Source organism: Symphodus melops, assembly GCF_947650265.1.
Source record: "Symphodus melops genome assembly, chromosome: 10".
Taxonomy (NCBI): domain Eukaryota; kingdom Metazoa; phylum Chordata; class Actinopteri; order Labriformes; family Labridae; genus Symphodus; species Symphodus melops.
The window spans coordinates 9,809,193-9,837,182 of record NC_136700.1 but is presented as its reverse complement, the minus strand read 5'-3'; the positions used below and the strand labels follow the sequence as shown (position 1 = coordinate 9,837,182).

The following is a 27,990-nucleotide window of genomic DNA, read 5'->3' as shown; positions in this document are numbered from 1 at the left end:
GGCACTTCCGTATTATATATGTGCAATATTTCATTTACAAAAACAATATTTCACATTCATACGAGTCACAGAAAGCTTTGCAGCATGTATGCTTGTTTGTCTTGCAGTATGAGGTTTTGCAGTGTTTTTTTTCAGGTCTTTCTATATATTGCTGTATAATGTGTACACATCTTGTCATTTCTATGCTTTAATATATAAAATATTTTTTTTGTGCTAAATGAACAAGTGATCAGAGTTCGATGTAGTGGAAGTGATTTTTATTCATGAGAGTCAAATTAGTAAAAGTAAACTTTGTCAAATAACCTACATTTCTATTTGGAAAGTCTGTTGAATTAAATTTGACTTTAAAGGTTAAAAAGCTTATAAGGGGAGTCTGATGGCTCGATGGTCCTCTTAGAATCTCTCTTTTTTTCTTTAATTTCCCTTATGCTCCTCTACACATCTGCCACTATTCTCATGTGTCTCTCGTCTCTCATTCCTGTTGTGTCTGTACCCACCTGATCCAGTCTCTCGTCCTGCTCTCTTCCTCATTATCCACAATTCCACTCATCTCCTTCCGTCTCCACTTCAGCCTCCAGCTACAGTATCAGGTATACAAGTCGCTCTTTTCTTTCCCCTCCAAGTTGCTTATCACAGCTTCACCTCTCTCCCACTTATGTTCTGTCTGTCTGTCTGTCTGTCTGTCTGTCTGTCTGTCTGTCTGTCTGTCTGTCTGTCTGTCTGTCTGTCTGTCTGTCTGTCTGTCTGTCTGTCTGTCTGTCTGTCTGTCTGTCTGTCTGTCTGTCTGTCTGTCTGTCTGTCATTTTGTGCAGGCGTTGGTGTCTTCACCAAGGACAAATTATCATAATCCCACTCCACACAAGAGGCCGCAAAACAAGCTCTGTACACACACTGGCATTTAAAGGGTTGGACTTGGCACTGCTCCTGTGAATTGGTTCATATGTGTGTGTGTGTGTGTGTGTGTGTGTGTGTGTGTGTGTGTGTGTGTGTGTGTGTATTTGTGTGTTGAAAGCCAGCCTGGGGAGTCATGTTGAACTCACTTGAGAGTTTAAGTTTAAAGGAGCTACAGCAGCCTGAGTGGTAGAGGGCAGGCGTACATTTCCGTGCGCACACATCACTCATACAAGCCTGACCTCAGCTCAGCTGACACACTGTCAGTCAAGCTGTTACAAAGAGCAGCTGCTCTGAGTAAAAGAAAACCTGAGCAGCAGGTTCATTGAGCATTGATAACTGTTTGCTTCCCTCATGTGGCGAAGGCAGCAATAAATGTAACATGAAGGTTTTGCTGAGGGCTGGTTGGGGATAGAAGTGCCACGTTCAGGAAAGCTCGGTGGAAATGTTGCATCAGAAGAAAACCCAATCAGCCACACCCCAAACTTCACAGCTACTGTCATTCTCTCAACCGTTTGCCGATGCAAGACAACACAGTGGCTTAGATGAAGGTTGTAGGCTCATGTTAAGACTTGTCCAGTTGGAGAGTGTCATCTTTAAATCTAGTTTATTCCTGAAAACTATCCAAAACCAAGAAGAAGCTGTCATGCTGAGGTCTGTAGAAAATTTAAGTTCTTTTAAAAGTGGTCTTAAAACATTGCTTTTCTCTGGTGCCTTTGGCTGCTAATCTAGTTTTCTTTTTATTTTGAATTTACATTTGGGTTTACGTTTGTGTGAAATGACACAAGATAAACACAAGATCATGAGTGATAAAGAGTGAGGGGAAACAATCTCAAAGGAGCACTGGTCAGAAGTTGTCCCTGGTCTTCAGCTGCTTTCACCTCACACATCTGTTTTACAACACAACCGCCTGCCTTTGTATCAACATCACCTACAGCGTGTTTGTGTTGTGTGCTTGTGAGTGTGAATCTGGGTGGGCTGTTTGTGGTAAAAAAAAGAAAGAAAAAAAAAAGCCGTCATTGAAGGCCAATAAACCATTTATAAAGGTGTAAAATGGGCCACTGAGAAGTGGAGGTGTGAGATGAGCAGACATGCATTTCCTTACTTTTCTACAAAAGAGCCAATTCCTCAAATCTTAATCTCATAATGTAAAACGGATTTTCAGAAAATTATCAATTGTATATAGGACACTTTTAAATCCTATCTTGTGTCCGTGTTTTCAGATTTCTCCTCTTCCAGGTGTGGCTTACAAACTTTGAACACATATGGGCAGAAAACCTTCCCATGGTAAAACTAGATGGTCGTTAGCAGCATCCTTTCGCTGTTTTTTTTTTGATTAGTTGGTCAAAAATCTGAATCTCTGTTTTAACATGATGAGAGAGAGAGAGAGAGAGAGAGAGAGAGGAGTGCGAGAGAGAGAGAATGAGTGAAAGCTCTAACCACCTTCTTCATTTCCTGGCCTTGAGCTCCAGAGTTGTCACAGTCCAAATTAGATCTGGGGGGGGCAACACAATTGCGCTAATTTGTGTTTTTCCTCAAATTCACCAAGCAATTTCCTCTGCTGAATAACCCTCATTGACAAAGACATTTTCGCCTCCACTCTGCGCTGCAAGCCATTCATCCGCAAGGTTGTTTAGCCTTGGCTTTGGGCAACATGGTGCTTGTTATGAGCCCTCAAATCTACCCTGAAAATCTATATTAGCGGAGAGGGAGGAATTCAATTATCTGTGCTAACAAAGAGCATCCTCCACCAAATTGCTGGTTTGTGTTTCTCGAAATTGTTTAGTAGTTAAGATCTGAGATGTGTTTAAATACGGCTGTGTCTATACATGCCTAGGTTTCTGCTTTTTTTTAATTACTCTGTCTCCCTTTAAGGCCCCCTTTAATTAAAAAAATGCCAAAAGGAAAGGCATTTAAATCATCCACTTCATTTATTAATAGTGTTTTTCTCCTCACTATTTTCTTTTTTTTTTGCACAATGAAGGCTTTTCATCCACTGATAGCTCACTCCCTGATTGCAGACAAGAACCTATACTGTTCACACAAACATAAACACACACGCAAGCACATACCACGTCCTGTGAGTACAGCCTAAATTTCTGTTTCATGAATCAACACACAGAATTATGACATGAGTGTTTAAGATTTGGGGCAGCCTCACTCTAATACAGTACATCCCAGACCTGACGGTGAACTGCTGCTGAGCTCACAGCTCTACAAACAAATACAAGGTCAACATGTCTTCTGAAAGAGCATGTTTTGACTCTGCTTTCGAGCTTTAAGGTTGCCACAGATGTTACAATTTTAGATGTGACTACAACTGCATTTTGTAATAACTAGTCACATGCAATGTAAGGCGAATGTGTCACCTTTTATGAAATACACTAACCGAGATGAGAACACTTGTTGCAGTAATATTTTTCAAGACAAACCAATATCGTTTAAGACTATTTACTCAATAGTTCTGGATGCAAAGCTAACTAACCATTTTGGCTGTAGCTTTATTTTCACAGTACAGAAATTAAGACAAGACAGTTCAAAAAGTCTACGTCTCTGTATCATCTTTAAGCTAGGAATATGTGTGAGGGGTTCACTCCTGCTATCTGAGACCCGACTGTCTGTCTCGCGGTGCATTCCATCCCCGATAAGGGACCTGACCTATGAGCCCTGGTAAGGTTCAGCCTCAGGTCAGTGTAAGGCTGCTCCTGTCACTCAGAGCGGAAGAGAACAACCCAGAAAGTGGTCAAGAGCTGCACACGAATGTGTGTGTGTGTGTGTGTGTGTGTGTGTGTGTGTGTGTGTGTGTGTGTGTTTGGTAAAATAAGTGTGGGGGAGGTTAGGTTAGGATAAAGGGAAAGAAAGAAAGGAGGAGAATGACAAAGGGAGGGACGATAGACAGGGAGCATGAAGTGGGTTCAGACAGGACAATAGGTCTCTGGGTGATATTTGAGCTTGAGATTTTTGGGAAAAGATTCTTTGAAGGATTTTGTTTTTTTTCTCCTGAAGAGTGAAGCAGATTTAAGGATAAAAGCCTGGTTTCTATGACACCATTATGTCATGCTTTGCCCCGAATAACAACTTAAACACCCAAACTTCAGCATTAGCTCAACATCAATGTTTGGATTGTATCATAGCTGCACTAAAGATACCGTAGGGATATTTAGTAATAAGCCTGAAAGTTATCTTGTTGAGGGTTCGAATACCAAATTAATACCAGCTTATTTATCTCTTCTGGAGCAAGATGCCAGTTAGCCTAGCTTGGCCTGGTGTGAAAACTTAGAACAGGGAAACACAGCTGGTCCCAAGAAAAGAAAAATGTAGCTAGCTGTCTGTAAAACTCACCAAAAAGATGAGTTCTATGTTTTACAATCTGTATAACATTATAACATATTATAAACATATACTTTGCGGTGTAAAGTTAGCTTATGTGTTGGTGTTGCTAGTCACTGACTCCGGCTAAAAAAACAGTCCAGAACCCTTGCCCAAAACAAGTTGTCATTTTCACACTTTTATATGAATTAGCACTAAAAATGACGTCAGTTAAGACACACTTGATCCTTTACCTCTTTGTAGTCATCACTGAGGTACACGTTGGATGTTTGCCTGATGACATCATCTTCTCCACCGCATCCATCCATATTATCCAACGCCTCCCTCATTTCCCTCCCTCTTTATCCTCCTGTCTTTTCCGCACTACTCCCCAGTCAGTAGGATAGTCCAGACTGACTCCTGAGGTTGAGTTGAGTCAGTCCACATCATAATCCAAACCAGCTCGACTCACCCACTGCCTTCATCTGACATAAAATCTCCTCCTTTTCTGGTGGCTTTCTCCTTGTCTTTTTCTTACATGTTGTGACACTGCTTCTGCCTGACTCCTCCACTCTCCTGTAGGTTTACTCTGCTGTGCTGCCTCTACTGCAGGAGTGTGAAAGCACAATGGTCAGAAGTAAGGCCCCTTTAGACCCTCCCTACCTTCCACCCTGTGGTCGGAGCCAGGAAAAGAGCAAAAAAAAAAAAGAGAGGGCAAGGGAGAAACTCACACTGGTGATTTTTTTTTTTTCCAGTTTCACACCCCAATGTGAGGACAGCAGCTGCTCACAACCATTTTGGAAAGAGACACCTTATCCATGTGTGTGTGTTTACAGCAGTGCACTTGTGCTGTGCTTGCCCATGTGTGTGTGTTTAGTCCCTAAACTGGGCACATCCGCTCATATATTTATTTTCTCTATGTTAGACCAAACTCCAATTAGTTTTTTTTCCTTTAAAGCCTGCTAACCCTCTTATCTAAAATGGCTTAGATTTAGTGTACGTTTATGAACAAAACATTGTTACTTCAAATGTGGATTAGCCTACATATTTGAAGCATATGAGGAGGAACGTGTGTGTTTATGTAACAGTGGCGGTAGTGTGCTCCTTCCTGCTAAAGTAAAAATAGCGCCCTGTCTGGATTCAAAAGGCAGCAACCCCACAGCCCCCGGCCAGCTAAATAAACCCTGACAGAGCACAATGGACCATTAGTCTGGCGCACAAACACTCACTCACTCACTCACTCACACACACACAGATTGGCCGTGCCTTGTATCAGTGACTTACATTTTCAATCCCAGCTCTCCACGGTGTATAATGATCTCATCTCTGCGAGACGTTATCGACCTGTGACTCATATATTTGTCATAGCCGCCCAGACAGAAAAAATGTCCACATATGGCCGCACAATCACACAGCAGGGGAATATGGCTTCACACAAACCACTAACTGGTTAAACACACTAAAAAAAACACAAATATGTTGAAATAATTCTATAAATCATAAGCACTACACAATGTGATCACACATGAGTGTAAGGATTATTGTTTCTGATTAACTATTCAGGTCATAATTCAGGTCATTGAGTAATTTTCTGTCTATGATTTTTTTAGAAAACTGCAAAATTATACAATAAATGTCATTATATCAGGTGACATCTTGAAATACATTTTTCTCAAGTCCAAATCCTAAAGATGAAACACTTTGATTGCCTAGTAAAAATAAGCAGGAAGTTTTTTTTTTCAGAAGTGAAATACATTGAAGGTGTATAACTTGTAAAGCTATATTTAAAATGAAATACAACTAAAAAGTTTTCGCTTTGAACAGGTAATGCAAGAACTCATTGTAAGTTGCTGTAAAAAGTTTTGTCAGGATCTTCTTCCTTTATAACTGCTTGAGCAGATTTTTTCCTGTAATTAGGCCTAATTCTAAAATGTATACTGAAACACTGATGCATTTAAGGAGTTGGCTTTTTTTGTTCAGAGGATAAGGGTTCAGTGCAAAATTAAGCTGACCATTTCTTAAGTATTTCACAGAAAATGTGGAAACTTAAATATGAAAACTCTAAACCGAAGCACAATCACCTGACAACCTAATGCCTCACAAAGCTTTTTAAAAGTTCTGTTTTTGCCTTCCCGCAAAGAATCAAACCTCCATCTGCAGACTGATTCGATAGATGAATCATACCGAATAGTCTGAGATCTAACGGGAAGCAATATCTGATAAGGAATAAAATAGCCTGCCAAGGACAAAGAGGAGGAAGAGATGAGAGGAGAAAGACGAGAGGGAACAGAATGCTGAAGGATGCTGATGAACTTGAGTCATGTTCATCTGTTACTCTGCTGGGGGGGAGTGGAGGGGGGGGATATGAAGAATATAAAAAAATGGAGATGAAGACGGATAGGGAATGATGCATTTGCACGATAACATCAAAGAGCATTTGAGCACGCACACATACGAATAGAGCGGTTAAATGGAAAAAATAGGAAGTGGGTTTGATTCACTGCTGATCCCTAAGGATTACGGATAGAGTAGAGAGAATTGTCTGACTGGCTCCTGCATCCACCCACATGGGACTGCTAGCTGCTGCTGGGGACAATACAGCACACTCACATGGACGTGTAGGCCAATAAAATTGGTGTTAGATGGGAGCGAGAGTGGCCTGTATGTGGATGCAGGGTGGGGCTGACTGATTCTCTGCCTCATTACTGAGGCTGACTTCATGGTAAAGATGAAGTCAGAGCTTAATCAGATGGGAGGGAGCTGTTACCTGGCCTACCTATGCATAGGAAGTGTTGGAAATAGAAATGAACACCAGTTTTGCCTCAGTCACAAGGTAAAAAAAAAAAAAAAAAAAAAAAACTTGTGATACTTAAAGCTTAATTTTTCAGACTTTTACACAGGTAAAATCCTTTTGACGCTTGACTGTGGGTCAGCTGACGGAGCAAACAAGCAAGAGAGAGACAGCAAGACGGAGCGAGAGAGAGAGAGAGAGACATACATGTAGAGAATGGCTCATTGTTCCAAATGAACAGAGGGTGACTGTGGGAGAGAGGGTTCCTGGCACCTCCTGTAAGCTTGGGATCCAAGGCCAATGGCGCTGTGTGTATTTTTGTGTCTGTGAGCGTGCATATGCTTAACTGGTATGAACCTACCCTTGTGAGGCATACAAACGCACTCTTTGTTTCAATAATATACGTTTTTGTATCTGTAAATTGTCCCCTTTATGCTTTATGTCTTTGTTTCTCCACTGACACACATGAAAGCAATGCAATGGACTGATCTTATTTTGGAAAGCAGGAAAACAAGAATGGAGGTTGCTACCATAGCAACATGGTGAGAATTTCTCCATGGCGATGCTTTGTGTTCCAAACAAATTGGGCTGCAAAAAGGAGCACAGGGCGGCCCATCAGGAAGTCGGCTAACTCACACAGAGGCCAGCGTTGGAGGGAGACAAAGTTTTGGCAAACTGAATAAGATTTTGATAAAATATGACTCTGTCTCCAAGAACATCTTAATTATTATCCAGCTAGATCAACAACTACCTTTGCTATGATTTGCACATAATGTAAAGCTCCTGTGAGGATATTTCAGTTTGATTTTGTCATGATGTCCGCCCGGTGTGGACAAAGTGGTAGTCTTTGTATTATCTCTTTGCTGTTTGTTGTCATCCTTTAGAAGCGTATGCGTTTACAGATAAAGCATCTCAGCATGCCTCCTTTTATCATTCACTGTGAATCTTTGCTGTAAAAATTGTAAACAAATGCTGTTGTGGTATGGTTTTCACACTGCCTTACACCTATCCAGCGTCAGATATAACAAGTATAAAAAATTACTGTAGAAAAATAATCCCTCTTGCCACTAATGGTAATGTGAATATTTGTAGGTCATATAAATAAATTAGTATTCATTTCAGTCTGTTTCATAACAAGATAAGAGCTCCTCACATGTGCTTTAATCTGTACATTTAAAAGAATTTTGTTTTTCTGATACCTACTGTATGGTAAACTATACTAATTCATCATGTCAGTAATTCTATACCTTGGCGGAATGTCCAGTTTTGTTGGTCAAATGTCATCTAACAATGATCCATCAGTGATATCTACTGCACTGTTAGTTCTCATTTATAATTCATCAGGCCACACCTCGTCTCCTGTTACACTGACACTAAAGCTCTCCTTCACTCCAGACCACACCAGTCATGCATTAAAAATACTGCACAAGCTTGTGGACATGTACGCATTACATACATACAAATAAATCGTCACATGTAAATACACACAAACCCTTTGTGTGTGTGTGTGTATGTGTGTGTGTGCGTTTGTGTGTGACATCATTCAATCAGAGGTCCTGTAGCCTTGGCCAGCTCACAGTATTCCTACAGCGCTCGGGATGACACGCTGTGGCCAAGCTGATAAATCTCTCCATCATCCTTCAGCCTGCTGCTCCTGAATCTGCTGCAACACATAATGATATGGCTCTACGATATATTTACATAAAAACCTGAAAGCAGGATGACATATTGAGACCTCAGTCTGTAAAGACACAGAGAGGCAACATGCTTTAAGCTCACTTATGCTCTTGACAAAATGAAGAGCAGTGTCAGGATAATTGAGGGGGCTGCAGCAGCTGATAGCAATGTTCTGTCCTTTTTGTTTCTTGGTCTATTATCAAAACGGACAAGACTTCAATCGATGCATGGGTTACGTTGACTATGGGTCAAATGGTCCATTTATGGGCCTGTGACTTAATTGGCAAATTGTTTGTGACACTAAGTGGGAGATTGTCTCAGACATCCAAGGGCCAGCAAAAACAGGAGGACATCTGCATTTTTCATTCTCTTTTTCTTGTCTTATTTCTCTTCTTTATCTTTAATAACCAAAAGCCTAAGAAAGAAGACTAGTGCCACACCTTAAAGACAAAAAAAGAGAAAAACAACAACACTGATAACCAAAACAAAGATTGCCCCAAGATATGAATTGCCCCATGAGAAATAAAGTGACAACACCCTGCCTTTTTTTCCACTGAATCTGTTTACTCCTTTAACATGTTATTCCTTCATCAAACACATCTTTCCATCTCCCCCTCTTCTTTGCCCATTGCACTTTGCTTCTCTCTATCCTTGGGTGTGTGTTTGTGTGTTAGGGGCGCTGTCTACCTTCTGGTTGCCAGGTTACCAGTCTAATTGAGGGGCCTCTAGAGAGTCACTGTTATCAGCGGCTGAACCCTCTGTTCCGCTTACCACTCTCAGTCTCTCTCCTATCCTCTATGTTTCTTTATTTCTGCCTTCTGTGCCTTTCACTTCTTTTCCTCCAACCGCTAACTTTTTTTTTTCTAAATCTCCCTCTATGTTCGCTCCTTCAATCAATATCAATCATTCTTACACTGCCCCCTATCATTTATCATCTCAGTTGCCTCAGAAAGGGATACACTGTTCCCATTTCTCTCTTTCCAACCATTTCTCCAGTAGTTTTGTCGATACTTCTCCTGCATCTGTTTTATCTCTGCCTTTCATCCGCTGTCTCCACCAGCACTTCGGCATCAATTTCCCCCTGGTTTTCTGTCTTTTCCCCCCCTTTTATCTCTTGGTCGCTACAGCTAGTTTTTATCTACCGCTGAACATGGCAGGAAATCCTTATCCCGTTACGCAACTGGTCCCTCACGCACACCATCACAAATCCACCCTTACAGGCAAGCAACTATACATTTGGAGATCTCGCAGCAAGATTAACACAAATGTTTTTGTCAGATTATTTAATGTCATCTTTCGGCAAAAAAATTCCTAACGAGAGATGTGAGAAAACCTTCGGATGTGCCTGATCGAGAGATCAGCTTTATAAATGTTAACGAAAGAAGAGTGGGGATCACAGCTTATCTCACGACATGATATTGTTCCAATAAGATTTGATACAGCCCAATGTGGCCCGCAATCAAGGCACCACAATACAGCGGTTCTGTGATCTACTGCAAGTAGAGTCTAGCGTCAGTGTCACCTTTTATTATGCTTCATCTTTCTTGCTTGCTGCAAACTCCTTCTTCAGCCATTTGACTTCAGTTCACGTTATCCTCATTGCTGTATTTTTTTCCACACTACTAAATGCCAGAGAATTTAACAGCCAGTTTGAAGTCATTGGGAAAAAAAGAATCTAAAAAACAGCAGTGCAGTAAAAACTGTAGCTATTGCATATTTCAATCCCCTCCCCCCCTAAAAAAAACAAAACAAAACGCTGCTCCATTTGTACACAACCGCAGTATTGGTTAGAATGTGGATTCAAAAGTTTCAGTTTCATGTTGATTAAGTGCACCCAAAAGGCCCACCCATCCTTAGGAACCTCATGCTCCCTCTTCATCACTTCCTCCGCAGCTTTTTTTTGTTTTTTGTATCTCTCCCGGCTTCTACACTTGCTTCTCTCCATCAAAGAAGCTCCGTCTTCCCTCCTCAATGCCTCCCCTGGCGTATTCAGCTCATCTCCTCTGCCTTTCATCTACCTCCCTGCCTGTTCCCACACTCCTTCTCCTCTGCATTGCAGACTTTTTCTCCCCTTTAGCAGAGCTGGTAACACAGAAAGCGGATGCACAGCTGTGATGTACTCTGTTTCCTTTAATCACGCCTGCTTCATTCCTATCGAGATAAAACGGGACATTACTCGTCACATGTCACACCAGGATCCAACACACACACTCAAATACACAACCCTCCAAGCAACCACTCACATTTAAATTCTCTCGACTATTTTTCTGGAACACAAACTTAATTACATGCATCCTCTACATGAAAACAGCACCGCAGGATACACTCGCACAAACACACTGTTCAGTCGTGACACTGTTAGCTTGCAGATGCATGCACACCTCATGCCTCCTTGACATGGATTGATGGGGCTGATTGAGGAGGAGCTGGAGTGGAGGTAGGACATTATTCCCTTGAGTTAAGTGCTCTCTTAGCAACCAGCAAGCCATCAGATTCCAAACACAATCACGCAACATGAAAGGAAAGAGGAAATACTCCCACACTGGTCTCTGCAATGACACACAAGTCCTAGAGACGTGCAAAAAATGTCAGAATTTCAACATGAAGTCCAAAGATTAAAGATAAACTTAACAGTGAGGGAAAACAACAACACAATTGACATCAAACTAGCAAGAAAATAAATGAAAGGGATGTGTTACGTGGCTTTGAAAACTACCTGGTAAGCACAGTTTTCCTGGTGGACCATCTTTCACAGCATCTTAAAACGGAGCAGGCTGAGTGGGAAGAACAGGGACTGGGATTAGATTCCCAGCCCTGCAGTGGTATTCCAGTGAAGAGGAAGAGGAGAGGAAAAGGAGAAAGGGGAACGATCCCACTTAGTTCAAGATATAAACTACAAAAAAAAAAATCAATGCTCCTGCTTGTCTCTCCTCTACTTCAGTCTGTTTTCTGTCTCTGATTACTGATTGTTTTCTGGTTTTCTCTGGTTGTTAAAAGAGAAGGGAAGGGTCTGATCGCCGCTTCCCCAAACGCCAAAAGAGAGAGAGAGGGAGGGGAGGGAGAGTATGGAGGAGGAGGGGTGAGAGAGAACAGGAGAGAGAGAGAGAGAGAGAGAAAATAGAGGGAGGGAGGGTTGCAGCGAAAAGCTTTTTTTTTTCCGTCTGGTACGGGCTGGGAAAGGGGTGGAGCTGTTGGACTGAGTGTGTGCAGAGTTGGAGAGTTGGGAGAGGGGACGGTGCAAAAAGGAGGAAGGGAGGGTGAGGTGAGTGGGGGTCAGGGTCATTGTGTCATTCTGCTGGTTTATATGGAGTCATGCCAGAGGGAGCAAAAGAGTAGGGCAGGAGTGACCTTTAACCTTTCTATTAATTCTGTCTATGCTGCATGAAAAGTCAATAAGAATGGCTGCAATGTTTTAAAACAGAGCTAAGAATGAATCCCTCACATTTAATTAATTTTTTTAAAACTGAAAAAAAATAAATAAAAAGAAATGCACGACTACCTGGACTAAAAACTGTTTTTTTTTTCTTCAGTTGGATAGTTCCTGCAACAACATTTTGTGCGACAACCCTGACAATGATGTCACTGCCTTTTCATCACACATGGGCATGAGGGGGACATTTTCCCCTCATTCTCTGTTTTTCTCTTTGTGGGATTATAATCCCATCGTGGCAGATGGCCGGTCTATAATCCAAAGGCAGGCCAGCCTACTCACATAATCTCTGCCTTCTCCATCTCTCTAGCCGCTCCTCTTCCCTGACCTCTACATATCACTGTTATACATCCACCTCTTTGTTTTGTAGAGTGTTAATCAATGTTCGAGCTCTCAGAGAGGTAAACGTGAACTGCTTCCTGAGAGTTTTACATCTGGGGCATTATACAATAATTGTAAGCATTGTTTGTGGTCATTCACAAGAGTCTAATTATATGTATATGGCCTCACAGGTTTTCTGGAGAGGGGCTTCACACGCTCAAGAGTGTAGAGTAGACTATGCTATTATTAAAAAGGATCCAAGCACTACTACACATTCTATATCAATGACTTGTCAACACTTTAAGATCAGTATTGTTAAGTGCCTGGTTTGTCAATCCATTCATACATTTGGTTGGAAACTGTTTGGTTTATGAGCTCTGGGAGGGCTACATTCGGTGATATTTAAGAGTGCAGTGCTGGATTTGAAACTGAATCACACATCTTTCGATTCAGCTTTCATTTATCCCCATTTATTTTGGCTGGGGGAGCTCACACACCTCCTGTTATCCAGACATCTCTCTTCCATATTGATCTCTGTTGGGTGGGGCTGCTTTCCTTAACAAGACCACTCTTTGGTTTAATGACATGGAAGCAGATCGATAAATTGCCCGCTTTGATCTCTCTGCCTGACCCTGCACATCACCAGTTTGGCCTTCAGAGCGCTGCCCAGCTGCATGGCGTTACACTAGCCTTGGATGTAATTATCTGTGCATGACATTGACTTGGGATAAAGTTCTATCCCTTGCAGTTAAAGCTGTCGCCCTGGGCCTTGTAAAAGCATGTTAAAGACGATGCTGATTTAACAGGCATGCAGTGGGAAGGTGAAAAAAAAAGTCAGGTTAGAAAAAGCAGGGAGATGAAACACTGCATGGTGAAGACAGGTGGATACAAAGGGGTGCTAAAGCTTTTGTCCTAATATGGTTTTAATTTTTCTCCATTCAGCCCTCTCCTGTTTTGTCACTTCAAGTGGACTACAAAGCACAATGTAAACAGGCCTGCATATCCCCATAAAAAGTACACTATTATGAAACTGTAGGCTAAAATGTTGGACCTTAGGTTAAACTGCGTTTCCAATAAATGCTTGTTATATATTGTTATTGAAACATATACAGTACCCTCTGTATGCTGTCATTGGACATGTAAGCAGAGGAAAGATAGCCAACATGGTCCAAACTTCTCTAGACAATTCTTATTTCATTCATCACACACGTCATGAAGATTTGCAGTGTTGGACTCTGAAGTTCCATAATTGAGCGACTAGTGATGCCCCAGTGTTAATCTGTCATAAAGCAGCTGTCATAAATGTGAATGAACAGCTGTGTTTCATGGCTATAAAAGATGTCTCAATGGTGTTTGTTATTTAACTACTTGTTGTGTATTGGGATTGTAGTGTTGATATTGGTTGTGTGAATGAGTTTCCCTACTGGGAATAAAGAAGGTTTTCTAATCTAATCTTCTCATCTAATATCATGTAATTTAGTACTAAACATTATTATTATTATTATTATTACTTTTTTGTGTTTAAAACCATATAAACTACTTGAATGTGAGATTAATTTTTTTTTAAATAGTATATTCAAAGTCAAAGGCCAAGCTGTAATTACTTATCAGACCCACTCTCCCAAACGTACTACAGATACTTGTCAACTTTAGGCATAACCTCCTCATTAGTGGGTCTACAGGTTTAAATAGCTGCCATCATCAAAGATAAAAACAATATCATGTAGTATTGATTGAGTGATGTCATGTCCTAGCACCAGCATTAAGATCTCACCAGCCTCAGACACACTAAAGAATGATGCTCCCATCTTTGACTACAAATCGATACCAATTTTTTCTTTCTGGCAGTGCATGTATGCACCGTAACAAGGGCAGGCAAACACAGCAGGGGGAAAAAGAACTTTGATGTCCAACATCTGTGAGCCATGCTTTGATGCACAAATCCACAGCAGCCCCCTTTTTTCTCTCCTCTATCACCATGGAAGCAGTCATCCCCCCCTCCCGCTGACCTTCACACGGTTGTCTAGGTTACAATCTGAGTCATTGCACAGGTGGGGACCAAGACCACTTCTGTTAACACCAAAGACGAAAACAATGTCCGACACTTCCCAAAACGCATGGTGTGAAGCACGTGATTCTCCTATTATTTGACTAATTATCTATATTGAAATGCAAAAGAGAAACAACAAAACAAATGACAGCCTTTGTGATTATATAAGTGGACAAAATCTGCACAAAGAAGATACAGGGGAAATATTTTTTATAGAAGACAGGAGGAGACAACAGGCTGGCAGATTGGAGTTTAGCCTCCCACACATTGGCCACACTGTGAGATCTTCGTGGTATAAATCTAAGAACTAAGCGACAAGAAGATTTATGCAAAAAGTGTCTTTATGCTAAAATGTTGCAGTACGCTGATACTAATGCAAAAATTCAAACGCAGAGGGTAATTTATGCATGTACAGAGCTAGAGGAATTGCTGTTATATGTGCCACTGTGCCTGTGATAGTTTTGAAGTGAACACAGCACTCGAGCTGCATCCAAAGTGAACTCATGTGGGACTCTGTGTGTTTAACTCTGTGATGTGAGCGTATTTATAGATGCAAACATCATCATAAGCCTTCGAGAACAGAGGGATAACGCAGTGTTCTTGACTCTGTGTACAGAGATGGAAATGATACTGTAGGTGGTTAAATGTATCATTACGTAGAGCTCATGGAAAAATCAGGATTCTTCTTAGCTTTGCCTCCTCCTTCTCTCCAACAAACAGCTTGCCCTCTTTCTTTTCAGCCTCCTTGCCATCTCTCCCTCCCTCCTCTCTCACTGTTTTTTTCTCCCTGGCCTTTCTGTGTGGTTACATTCGCTTTATTTTCTCCGTCTTCCTCCTCCTTCCCTGTCTTTCTCCCTCTCAGCAGGCAGAGAGGAGCGCAGACGCTTTTAGCGGGCTGACATTTTGTGCCAGTGTAAAAACACTGCATAGCAAAGCAGGTCGGCTCAGTGTGAGGGCCGGGATCTGGCGGTAATGAGCTCGCTCTGACAGGGAGGAACTGATGTGGAAGGCCAGGGAGTGCAAGCATGCATGCGTGTGTGTGTGTGTGTGTGTGTGTGTGTGTGTGTGTGTGTGTGTGTGTGTGTGTGCGCGTGTAGAGTCTTATGATCCACCACCAGAAGTTGTTCTAATGAGGACTGTCTACATTACTGGTGGAAAATCTGAGCCTGCTGCGACCACCAGGCTGTATTAATGTGTGTTCCACCATTTTTTTTTCAAATGCATCAACAAATATGTATATCAAATGTGTAAATGACTAACTGGCCACTAGTTACATTTGTGCTATGACAGAGTCCATTAAGACACAGGAGGTGTGAGTCGCACTGAATGCTAAGCAGCTGAGGCAAACAGTGAGACACATTTTTATCTTGTTATCTTGACTACAGATAAAGACATTCAGAACAGAAAAACTGAAAAATGGGCAAAAGATCCGAATTTAGTCTAAAACTGAAACAAAGGGAATCAGTGATCAACACAATGATCAATAAGTCGCTAGATAAAACAATCTTTTTTTATGTGTTGATCTATGCCAATTATTGAGGAGACTGTCTGAGTTTATGTTATTATGTCACATATGTTTACTGTATGTGCAGTGAGTGTCAATAAAGATGAAATCATGAAATATCGCTCTTTCAGTGAAAGTAGCTATAAGAAATTCATCACTCATCACGAGTGTCTCTGAGCTTTGAACCGCAGGCGACAACAAAAAAACATGTAGACGTTTCAAAAAGTATATTCTTTTTGTTAGTTTATTTTTTAAAAATCTCTTTAATACCTTTTTAGACGCAACTTTGTGTCACTTCATGTAGCTTGCTTCTTCTACTCTTACTGATTTAATACGAACAAATTGCAGTGTGCTTTACAGAAACAGCTGCCTGAATGATGGATCTGAATTCATTGTAATACAGTCATAAAAACAGACTGGAGGTTTATGAGCAGTGGCTGGACAAACAAGCAAATGTGAATATGTTGTCTCAACTTTAGGAAAAGAAACATTTATTTTTCACCCAGTAAGCGATCAACACTAATAATAATAATAATAATAATAATAATAATAATAATAGCGACTCATCATAAAATGCAGTCCTACATTAGTCTGATGGAATAATTATTCATGAGTTATGGTTATGGAAGGAGATGAACATGTGCTGCTCCCTACAGCAACAGATGAAGCTCTCTGCGTGAGATGGCACAAAGTCTCTCTGACTGTTTCTCTCTCTTTCTCTCTCACACACACAAAGTGCTTAGATAAGACACAGTGTCATAGAGACGAAAATACTCCCGTTTTATTTTTTCACGCCTTTGTGGGTGCGTAGAAGTGATTTAAACATGCCTCCTTATATTTTTAGCCAGACATAAACAGACCGACTTCACAACCTACTTCTCTAACTCTCAAATTCACACACACACACACACACACACACACACACACACACACACACACACACACACACACACACACACAAACACCTAAACACACCATGTAATTTGAAGCAGAGAGGAGCGTTGTTTCAGCTCCACCCAAATGAACACACATGTCCTTGCATGCTTGTGCACACTCCCCTCAAACACAGGATGCTGTGTGTGTTTGTGACTCATTTTCTTTATTCTTCTGACAGTATAGAGGTGACTGATGGAAGTTTAAAATCCTTCACTATACTCAGAAAAAAACATAAACCCTTTGTCTCTCTTTCTCAATTTCCAGCCCTTGCTCTCTTTTTGCTTTTTTTTCTTATATAGCCAGCCTGTGCCAGAGTGTATTATATATATGTGTGAGTTCTCTGCTCCGGTGTGACTGTGCAGGCGGAGGATTGACAAGAAGTTATAACATTAGAGGCCTTTCTCCTTGCTGCTACATAAATCCCTCATTTCCTCCACAGCACGCTCTGCCACTCACTGCCCCGCGCCCCGATTTGATAGTTTTCATGGGGGTGTACAGGGGAGGGAGGGTTCGGAGGGGGGCTTCAGGCTTTTTGGGAAGTAAATGGTCTCCTGCTGTATTTTGGCTGTGTGAGAACATTAGATTATAATGCTTCCTGACAGCCTCAGGAAGAGGACAATTAGCCGAAAACAGGACTTGGATGGTTGTAAAGGACAGCGGGTGTCACGAAGAGAAGAAGAAAAAGAAGAGGAAAAGGAGGAGAAGAAGAAGAAGAAGAAGAAGAAGAAGAAGAAGAAGAAGAAGAAGAAGAAGAAGAAGAAGAAGAAGAAGAAGAAGAAGAAGAAGAAGAAGAAGAAGAAGAAGAAGAAGAAGAAGAAGAAGAAGAAGAAAGAGGAGAAAGGATGATGAAGAAAAGAAAAGACGATGAGAAACAGAAGTAGCTGAAAAAGAAGAGAAACGTCGAATAAAGAAGATGAGGATGATGAAGAAGAAGGAAAAGGACAAATAAGAAAGAGAAAGAAAGAAGATACAGAGGACGGGAAAAAGAAGATGATAAAGGAGAAAAGGAATATTTATTATGAGGCTAAAAAAACCTCAATTCCAAGCTAAAAACTCCTCACAGGAGCTTACATTGTTAGTTTTTCAAACCCTTAATAGTGGAATCCAAGTTTACCACACTGTATTGAGAAAAGAGGCATACAACAGATGTCACCATACAGTCTCAGATATTGAACTTATATCAGTATAGAGCGCTCATCGAATGACCAAATGAGACACGTGTCAGCTTTCATTTAAACTCCTCACAGCATATAGGAGGAGTGTGTGTTTGTTTACAACTGCAGACAAGGAGATATTATCAGGAAGTTGTATCAACTGCACTTTGACTCCAGATAAGAGCTGTTCAGACATCGACACTCCTCTCTTCAACTTGATAACCTTTAGTATGTTTTGTTGTTGATGTTTCTAACTTCTCTGGTTCTGTGTGTGTGGAGAAGAAACAGAAGAATGCATGTACATGTGAGAAGGCTTGATGGACAGCACATGGTTAAGCAGACCCTCTCATTTGTTAAAAATTCGTAAACTTTTTTGACCACAATTAAAGGATGAGGGCTCTTCTGTCGTTAATATTCTTCATATGCAAACATTCTTAGTATCTTTCCTGCCTGCCAAATAGGCAGCTGGCCATTATAGGTGACAGTTATCTGAGTGAGCGTGTTATAATTGCCTTTCAAAGAGTGAGTTGACCGGCTGGCTGCTCAGCCCCGCAGACCTGATTTTACCCATTTAAGGTAAATAGTTTAAATGTTTTGCTTCTGCCCTTTCTTTTTTTGATTCACAGGCTAAGACTGACAAGGCCAGTGCGAAGAACACTTTACACAGTCGGGTTCAGGATCTTATTCATTCACAACAGTATTTAAAGTTAATATGAAGACATTTTGTTGCTGGTCTGTTGTCTGGTAAGTTGGTTTTAATAGTTTCTGTGTCTCCCCAGGTGACCAAGAAGAGCACATTTGAACCAATTATGAATTAGACCTTAATAACTTTAGATCCTAACAGAAACGTGAGGTATGAAGAACCAATACCAGGTTGGATTTTGTTCGTGCCTTGTCTGTTCTGTCCCTTTCTCTGCACCTCAGGAACGTTCAAACAGGTGTTTTGAATGTAGCACAGAGCTTTGCTTATTTAAAACAGGAGTCAAACCCACATGCACTGCACATTTGAGGATATTCTTTTCTTTGCCAGAAAAAGAAGGGGAAAATCCTGCTACCTGCAGCAACCCACATATGGTCTAAGTCCTGCTCTTTATTAAGGGGTCACACTTAGAGTTCTGAGGAAACACAGATGCAGGGACAGATGTGGAGTTGGCTCTACTTGTGTTACATATTCAACATATTAAAGCATGCTAAACACTTTTTGAACATACTCTGTTACATAGCAACTCAAGAGAAAGCATGTGACTGTAAAGGAATGTAGTGCCCTTAGCTCTAAACACATTTGGTGGCTTTTGCTTAACATCTCTTTTTGAATCAGATCTTTTGTTTTGGTCTAACAGTAGAGACATCACGTTGAAGTTAACTTCTACACATTTGATGATATTCATCTTTACCTGAGTTAAGTGCCCAACGTGCTGTGAGGGATCCAAGGTTAAGCTGAGATAAAAAAAAATAGTCCACTGACAGAAAATAGAAGAATTTTCTTTTTTCTAACGACTCTCGCCGGCTGTCAGAAAACCATGTGAAGAAAAAAACATCCTTTGTTTCAGCGAGGTATGTGTTTGAACATGTGTGTGGACTAACAGAAGACAGAAAAATGGATGACTTTAAAGCAGAGGCACTGCAGTCAGTGTGAGTGTGTGTGTGTGCGTGCGAGGAGGAGTGTGTGTGTGAGAGAGAGAGAGAGAGAGAGAGAGAGAGAGTGAGAGAGAGAGAGAGAGAGAGAGAGAGAGAGAGAGAGAGAGCCAGGCGTGTTTCAGCTGGTACACACACACACACACACACACACACACACACACGAGGAACAGTGGTTATGCATAGTGGTTTGGAACCAGACACTGGAGCCTCAGAGGGTGCCTCTACACCTGGACAAAAGTCCCGCCCACTGTCTATAAAGCCCCTTCCACTTTTTTAACCAATCATATTGTGCATTTAGATTGTGCTACTTCATCTCTACAACCCTTTTTGATCATCTTAAACCTTAAATATGACCACCAAATCATTTTTAAAAATCTCAACCGTCATAAAATCTACTTTGCGACATCCAACCTTCAGGATTTCTTTCCCCGTTCAGAGCCCAACTCGTTGTTTGACCACTTCACACACATAGTTTGAACCTATTTATAGCCACTATAACTGCACTCAAGGCTTTACAAAACCTACAATTTCTTTCCTCTCCTGCCCTCGCCCTCTCTCACTCTATACAGCCTGAGCGCTGGGCCGAGGTAGTAGTTAGGTTGTTAGTGGAGGGTGGCGGGCACAGTTCATCTGCTGAACTCGCACATAATCACAGAGCGCAAAGTGGAGGGAAAGAAACCCAGAAACCACTCTCTGCGTTTCTCTATTCACTAACCTCTCGCTGCTTTTTTTCCCACCCTTTTATTTTCTACAGCCCTCAAGTGCTTCACTGGGACAGAGCTCTCAACACTTGTAGATGTTGGTGCAAGTCTTAGCCCTATTATTGTTTATATGGTGTGCTTGAGAGGCACTTTCCTTTTATGTAAATGTTCAGGGGGGCTTGTTGCTTCCTCTGACAGCTGTAAAAAAAAAAAGAGGAAGATAAAATCCTTAAATCTATCCTTCAGGCTCTGAGATGACAGGTTTGAGATGACATTAAAATGAAGTCCACAATGTTGAATCATACTTACAAAAGGTTGCAAGACTCCCAAAAAGACACAGAAACAGGTAGGACAAAAGAGGCAGCAGAGGCTAATTGATCATGACTTTAATTTCCAGGTCAGAGTCTGTATCCAAGGATCCTACAAGTCCCTCAATCAAACTCAGTGCATCTATTTTTTTATTTATTAGGATTTTGGATTTTATTTTATTTATTACTCAGAAATCAAGCTCCTTTAGAAGTAAAAATGTCATAGGCTACAGCTGTTTTCTTATTCGACTAGTTTTGGAAGTTACATCTTTTATAATTAAAGTTGTATAGTAGTATAGTTGTATGATACAGAGTCCTGCAGCCCTAACAACAACATAGTAATAATAATAATAATAAATTAGACTAATATAGCGCATTTCTAATTACTCAGAGACACTTCAAGAAGGAATAACATAAAAATCAAAACAAAAGAAAGACAACAATACAACGAACAAATAATGTAAAAGAAGGAGGAGTCAATGTTGAAGGAGGTGACTTTTTAGGGATTTCTTGAAGGAGGTGAGTGTGGGGAGTCTCTAATGTTTTTTTGGGAGAAGGCCCTGTGCCACCAGGACTAAAGGTTAGTCCTGCAGGGGTGAAATCTTTGTTATGTACTGTGCAAAATTTGGGATTTCACAGATGTCGAGAGCCATTTAATCATTAGTGAGCCAACCTGTGAATTTTTGCTTCAACAGTATGCCTCTTCGAAGGTCAACCTGCTATTTGACAGATTCTGTCTGTGTCTGATGTTCAAGACTGTGTTCTCAAAGGTTAAATTCAAGCTGTGTCTCAGTAAACACCAGTTAATTTGTGAGTAACTGGGTTTAGAGAGTTTTTTAGAGAGTGATGCAGGACTCAGCAGAAGCCCCATATCTTTAAAAGCACAAGTTAGCCTTCGGGGTGTTTTTATGTTAGATGAGTAAGTCTGGGTGTGTCTGCACGAAGATTGCAAAAGAAGTGGCTTGCAGGCATAGATTTAATACTTTTTCAATATGCAACAACGCACCGATAAATCTCTGAGTGTCTGAGGCTGCCCATACATGTAGTCTGACCCCATCTGGGCCTTTTTCAACTCAATACCATCGCTGGAGAATAATATTATTGTTTACCTTTCAGGGGTGCTGAGCTAAATGGAGGCTGAGGAATAGAGTTTCCCCATGTGTGCTTGAGGTCCCTGTGGGCCCCTCTCTGCCACGCGACTCCAGAGTTCATTAGAAACAAATTACAAACGGGTCAGCATGCCCTACTTCCTTGTGAGTCTTCCTGAACCCAACACCAACTTTGACTCCTACAGCCTGCAGGCAGATGCTGAGATTACAGCAGCGAGAAAACCACACCTAAGCTAAACACACCTGCACTAGAAGACTGCTTCTTTAATAGAGCAAAGCAGGATAAATGATGAGTTTAAGTCATGGACTGTTGCCATGGCTAAAGTATTCTGCGTTAATGCAAGAAGTACAAAGAAACCAGTCATTTCATGGAGAAAAATCAACAGTTTTTTCCAGGGATATGATTAAACATTCCCAGTCAAAGTAAGAAATAGGTTGTGAGACTTTATTAAGAAAGGTGGACTTTACATACTGTGCGTTTAACAAAGCTTTTTTTTTTTTTTTTTAGTAAAATGTTTAGTAAAAAACTCCTTTAAATGTATGTTTTTAGTGAACCTCAAACTCTTATGAACTATGATTCAACCTTGTCCTCAAGCAGACAGAGCAAAAAAAGGGAAGAGGGACTGTTGCCATAGAGATGCAGACAGGAGAACCAGTACGAGGTCACAGTGCTAGTGGCTGTGTATCCAGTCTGATGTCTGTTTTTGGTTTGGAGCGCATTTGACCTCAACACGATTCAAACCTTTTCTCATACACAAGCAGAAGTGTGACAATGTTGTGTACTGTGTCTGAATGGAGAGCAGATAAACAAGTCTCTCGGCGCTGACAGCCACCAGCACTGATTATTAGCTCTGAGCTTCACTGTGTCCCGTCTCTCCTAAAGCACAGATGCTTTTGAAGCTCTACTGAACCATGAATATCTCCGTCCCTGTGGACCCCAGCAACATCCCAGACAGACAGACCCCTCCATACATGAACACACGCATCATCTCGCTGGTGGGTCCCGCCTGAGAGAATGTCTAAATATTTAACATCTTAAAAGCCCACCACCCACCCCCACCCAAACACACACTTTTCCTCAAGGGTATCTGCAAAGTCCTGAAATTTTTAAGAAATAGTCATCTCTGATGCTCCATGACAGAGAAAAACACATTGTTCTTGTTTGCAGATTAGCATAAAGTCAACATCAACATTTAGCACATTAGGAAGCTATAAGAAATGTGTACATGACATGATTTTAAAAGTGGTACTGTCCAGTGTATGACCTTGTTTATCTGGAATTTTCAAGTATATCTGCTGTCTACTCAGGTGATATAAAAGCTAAATCTGATGTCTTATCAACTCAGGGCCAGCAACATTTGAGGGCTGTAATTTTTCGGAGTTTTTGAATAATGGGACATAAAGTTAGAGGCTGTGGCACTTTATCTCCATCGGGATTTAGCTTCATATTGACAACGCCAAGTGAGAATGAGTACATGGTGATGAGCCTATGTGTGAATGTGTATATTGTGTACATCCAGAAGATAGTGGCTGCATAAGGAGACAGAGGCTCCCTTTCAAACGATTTTCTTCCACACAGGTCAGTTGTATAACAGACCACTGCATAGGGATAGAGAGAGACAGAACATACTCTCCCCAGACTAAATCGAGCCAGGAGACGACCTTCTCATTTAAGATTGGACAGCAGGTAATGAACATTGACACACACACACACACACACACACAGACCTACATATGAGCCATGTGACCCCAAACTGCCGGGTCTTAAAGATACCATCTTCCTGTCCTTTCCTCCCTTCCTTCCTCTCACCCCCCCACTCCTCCCGCTGCATTCCTGACATGCCTCAGGGAGACAGAGGGGGCCTCCAGGACAGACAAACAAAGACACACAACACACACACAACACGCTCACAATGGCCCTGGCTGCAGCTATTGTCAGAGTGCACTAAGGAAAAAGGACTTGGCACTCGCATACCAAAAGACACAACCAATCCCCCTCTTCTTTCCCCTCACACAGATTTGCCCTCGCTTGAACTGAAACTCTGGCTGCTGTAAACAATGTCCTCCTGCTCCTCCCTAAATGTTTCCAAAGCTACACCCTTTTGGACCCACAAACATAAAACCATAAAACTCTGCCTTGGATTGTGAGTCAAACTGAGTGATGTCAAGAGATGGTAAGTGAATCATAAAAGCCTTTAGTGCTGGTGGAGCTGCTGGTGTGGAAGTAAAAGGCCTGCAGCAGCTCTCTGCAGAAAGTCGATGCAATACTGACCTCTTCTGGTAGAAACAGAACATGGCAACAACAAAGGACAAGAGCTGTTTTAAAATAAGTGAAACGCTCTGTTAGATGAGGAACTTATCTTTTCTGTAGCAGTTACATATTAAAAAACCTTTTAATAATTAAAATTACACTGTTCTACTAAGTAAAATATGTCATATCTACATCCTACTCTGCCTTCTAAGAGTAACCAAGTCAGTTCAGCTTGTGTTGGATTTTCAGAGATGCTCTGAACCAGGGTACTTAAGTTGCCCACACTTTCAATGATGGTTATTAGCTGGGCCACATAGCTTTGCGCTACACTACCCAACTAATCCCTTTCCCTACTATCCTAGTCTCATGCTTCCAGGGTCCATCTGACACGGATAACTGCTGGATTACAGATTCCACCAAAGCATGAGAAAACTAAGAATATTATGTGTGGGAAATCTTTGACCCATGAGCAGAAAAGCTTACACGTAAAAGCCTTAGAAACTCACCGAGGTGTAGTGGGTCTTGCCCATGTTGTGGTTCTGGTTGTGGTTGAGGTTTTGGTTCTCTTGCTCTCTGCACTGAAGACCGGCCAGGTGTCTCTCCAGGGCTGCCCAGTCCATGGTCGGCAGAGGTTCCTCCTCTGCACTCTCCTCCTCTTTATATCCCCCCATTCGCCCCCCAGTACCTCCACTGCCTCCTCCTCCTCCACCCCCGACTCCACTGCCTCCTCCAGTGCTACGGCTCCCCCTGCCTCTACTGGAACTGCGGCGACTGGGTTTAGGAATCCCTGTTCCCCCCTTCGGGGCGCCGGGAGAGTGAAGCTGGTTGCTCCTTGGCAAAATCAGATTGCCGTTCTGTTTCAGTTCATTGGGGACGGCTGCGGTCAAAGTTGCAGTGCGTCCGCTGGGGGCCGGCAGGGGCGGGACAGACTTCACATCCTGGAATTCTTCAGCCAGGCTCCGACTGTTCACTGTCTTCCTGTAGCCTTCGTCAAGGCCTTCATCACCGGCACCGCTTCCCCCACTGCCTTCCTCCTGACCAGCAGGCTGTGGAGAGGTGTAATCCTCTCCGTACTCGCTCTCCCACTCCTCTATCACCTTCTTCTTGTACTCTTGGTAGTCCTCATCCTCCTCATAGTCCTCTAAGGTGACCAGGTCCAGAGAGGGGGAGGATTTGTAGTCATCCAAGGTGGCCAGGTCAAGAGAGGGGGAGCACGGTGTGACCTTGTTGGAGTTGGACTCTGAGCTGGAGCGACTGGATACATCACTCCCCAGGTCCATGCCATCCTCCCGATAGTCCTGCAATGACAAAGAGACAGATAAAATGTGAGAGAAAACTAAGGAACTATTATAAAAAGAAAAGTTTCATCCATATTTACAACATATCAATTATGAAAGCTATCTCTGACACGTTAGAGCAGCTATAAATGGCACTTTATATAATGTTATTTATAAAGACCCAACAACCAACCATCTCACTGGCAGAAACCTTGAGACAATACAAACTCATTTGTGGATAGCCATCTACCCAACAGAATGGATTGAGACAAAAAGAGACACAAAGAACAAGAAAGAAAAATAAAAAGAGTGAATTTAGGGAAGTGTGTGGATTTAGATTAGCCACTCTTGTGCTGTGGGTTGAGACCGGCCACCACAAAGAACTTCCTGTCCCACATGTACTTTTTTCCAAGCCTTCTGTGCTGCTCCAAATTGCTCCTAGTGTTAAAAGACTACTATGCTAACACATTTTCAGATTCCTCTGTCCTGGTAAATGTATGTGTGTGGGCTTGTGCAACACTTGACACAAGCAGCAAAGGCGGAGTCCATGTGGCTGGATGTGTCAAAATAATATCCCACCACCCACTGCTACATCTGCACAGCACCACAGGGACAAACCGTGGTGCTATGAGGGGAGAGAGTGAGTGACACTGACATGTCAATGAAAAAACACGGCAAACAGTGATAGGACGGGCGAGTGCAGAGATGTTGTCTAACCTTGACTGTGATGTTCCCACAGAGCCCAAATCACCTCCTGACTGATTAGTTCACAGCTAATGAAAATGTCTGGGTTGTTTACAACCCCTCCGCAAATCTCCACCTGACCCGAGCCTTCTCTTCCCGAGTTATCAGTCTTTTCTCCACAGGAGCGCATTATCACAGTGCCTCACAACACTTTTAAAAGTTAATGAAAAGCAAGCGGCGGCAAAATTTCTCTCAGGGCAAAGAAAAATTAACGACACATTCCTACGTGATCAACATTATGAGCTGCTCTGGAAAAGAAATTAATTATGGAGATTGCAGATTACTGGTTAAGCACATGAGGACTTACGTTTGTTTCTTTTTTTGTTATTAAGGTGAAAATGCTACACATCCAGTATAATCCCAATAATAATAATAAGCTGCCCTACAACACCTGTACAGAAACTGGCTGTTGGCGTCAAAGGATTCTGCAGAAAATAACCATGTTTGGCAAAGCAAAATGACTCAGCAATTTGGAAACTGGGTATAGTCGGGTTGCTGATTCTGAGCAGAGACATAAGCCATTTTATGCAGAAGAACCTACATTTCTCTATGAACTACTAACAAGTCAGAGAGAAGAGAAGTAAAGCTCTATGGCTTAGAGGTGAAGGTGTCACTGCTGGCTGCAAAATTGAGGTCACAAAGCCACATTTAGCCTTGACATCATGGCTGAGAGTTACTAGGTAGTTAAAACAATGTTATTAAACAGCTTTGGTTACATCATGCAATGCCACTGGGGTGTTGGGACCTCCAAGGTCTTCAGTGGGAGAGATAATGTCAGTATTATTTTACCTACTGAATTAGACATTACCAGAGTGTATGACTCTTCTTTTGGTTGCAGTCTAGACAGCCATAATTACATGTAAAATCACACATTCAGTTAGCCTATTTAGGATTATCTTCAAAAGATTTTATGACATAAAACGCATGAGGAGCTCTTGTGGGTTAATAGTGGGGGGAGGATTTAAGGGGCACTACACATTACCAGCCTACTTATGGCCTAACACTCCGCTTATACCCGGCGTTTTACTTCAAAATAAACCCGGTCACGATTGTGCGAGTTTGTTTAGGGAGGAATAGTCTTCTCGGTATGCAAATGAAGCATAGATTTAGCCAACATCTATCAGAACAGCGAAGAACAAGCTTACCGACGTGCTCATCTAACGCGCTGGATCACTGCACGGTCACCAGCACCGGTGGTGTGTGAACCAGCCTGTCATCTTGGCTTTGTCACCCTTGAAGTCGTGCTATTAAAAACCCGGTTTCATGAAGCGGTTGGTGTTTCCTTCCCCAAAGTAAGAAGACCGTTATGTAGAAGCAGATGGAGTAGGCTGTCCACGCCACGATCGCGTCTCAAATCTCGGTCACCGATCCTTTCCTCAAAGCGTTATCCCGATTTGCGCCGCTTTCGGTGTGCCAGATATTCTCGCGTCAATACATGATGGTCACATGAGCCCGATTAATATAATGTAATCATTTAAAGTGCCTGTGTATGAAAGAGAGAGAGAGAGAGAGAGAGAGAGAGAGAGAGGAAGGCGCTGGAAGAAAGCAGACTGGAGCGCTAAAGCTGATCCGCTGTGGGATTAACCGGAGCGCAGGCAGGCAGACCATACAGGCAGGATTTGGCCACAAAAAAAAATACATGCAAATTGACAGCTGCACCGATCCCCACCCCGCATCCGGGCGGGTGTTTTAAGGGGAGGGGCGTTTAATTTATGTCAGAGAAAGAGTAGCCCCTCACAACTCTGCTTGGCGGTTTCTATTTCAGTGGTTTGCAAGGGGACACAAACGCATACGCCCAGTCTTTGCGTGCACCGAGCGCACTCATGAGTGGCATATCAGCACGCGTGACAGTTATGTGATTACATAAAAAAACTGTAGTTTATCTTGATGAGGATAATT

The 27,990-nt window shown here is 42.0% G+C and overlaps 2 protein-coding genes across 5 annotated transcripts in view; one reads left to right on the top strand and one right to left on the bottom strand.

Moving 5' to 3' along the window:
- The window catches only part of trim59 (tripartite motif containing 59), a 117,531-nt gene extending 95,684 nt beyond the window's left edge, over nucleotides 1-21,847 (top strand). The window contains exon 6 of the transcript XR_013780000.1: nucleotides 21,837-21,847. The gene's annotated coding sequence lies outside the window, so the exon portion shown is untranslated. The remainder of the gene's footprint in view (nucleotides 1-21,836) is intronic.
- schip1 (schwannomin interacting protein 1) overlaps nucleotides 1-27,990 on the bottom strand; it is a 188,043-nt gene that overhangs the window by 11,835 nt on the left and 148,218 nt on the right. For 2 of the 4 annotated variants that reach the window (XM_079354265.1, XM_079354267.1), the window contains one exon: nucleotides 24,577-25,368. In XM_079354265.1, coding sequence (XP_079210391.1) covers nucleotides 24,577-25,368 — 792 coding nt within the window. Of the gene's footprint in view, nucleotides 1-11,384; nucleotides 11,718-24,576; nucleotides 25,369-27,236; nucleotides 27,700-27,990 lie in introns of those variants that run through there. The other 2 variants (XM_079354266.1, XM_079354268.1) reach the window with 2 other exon arrangements.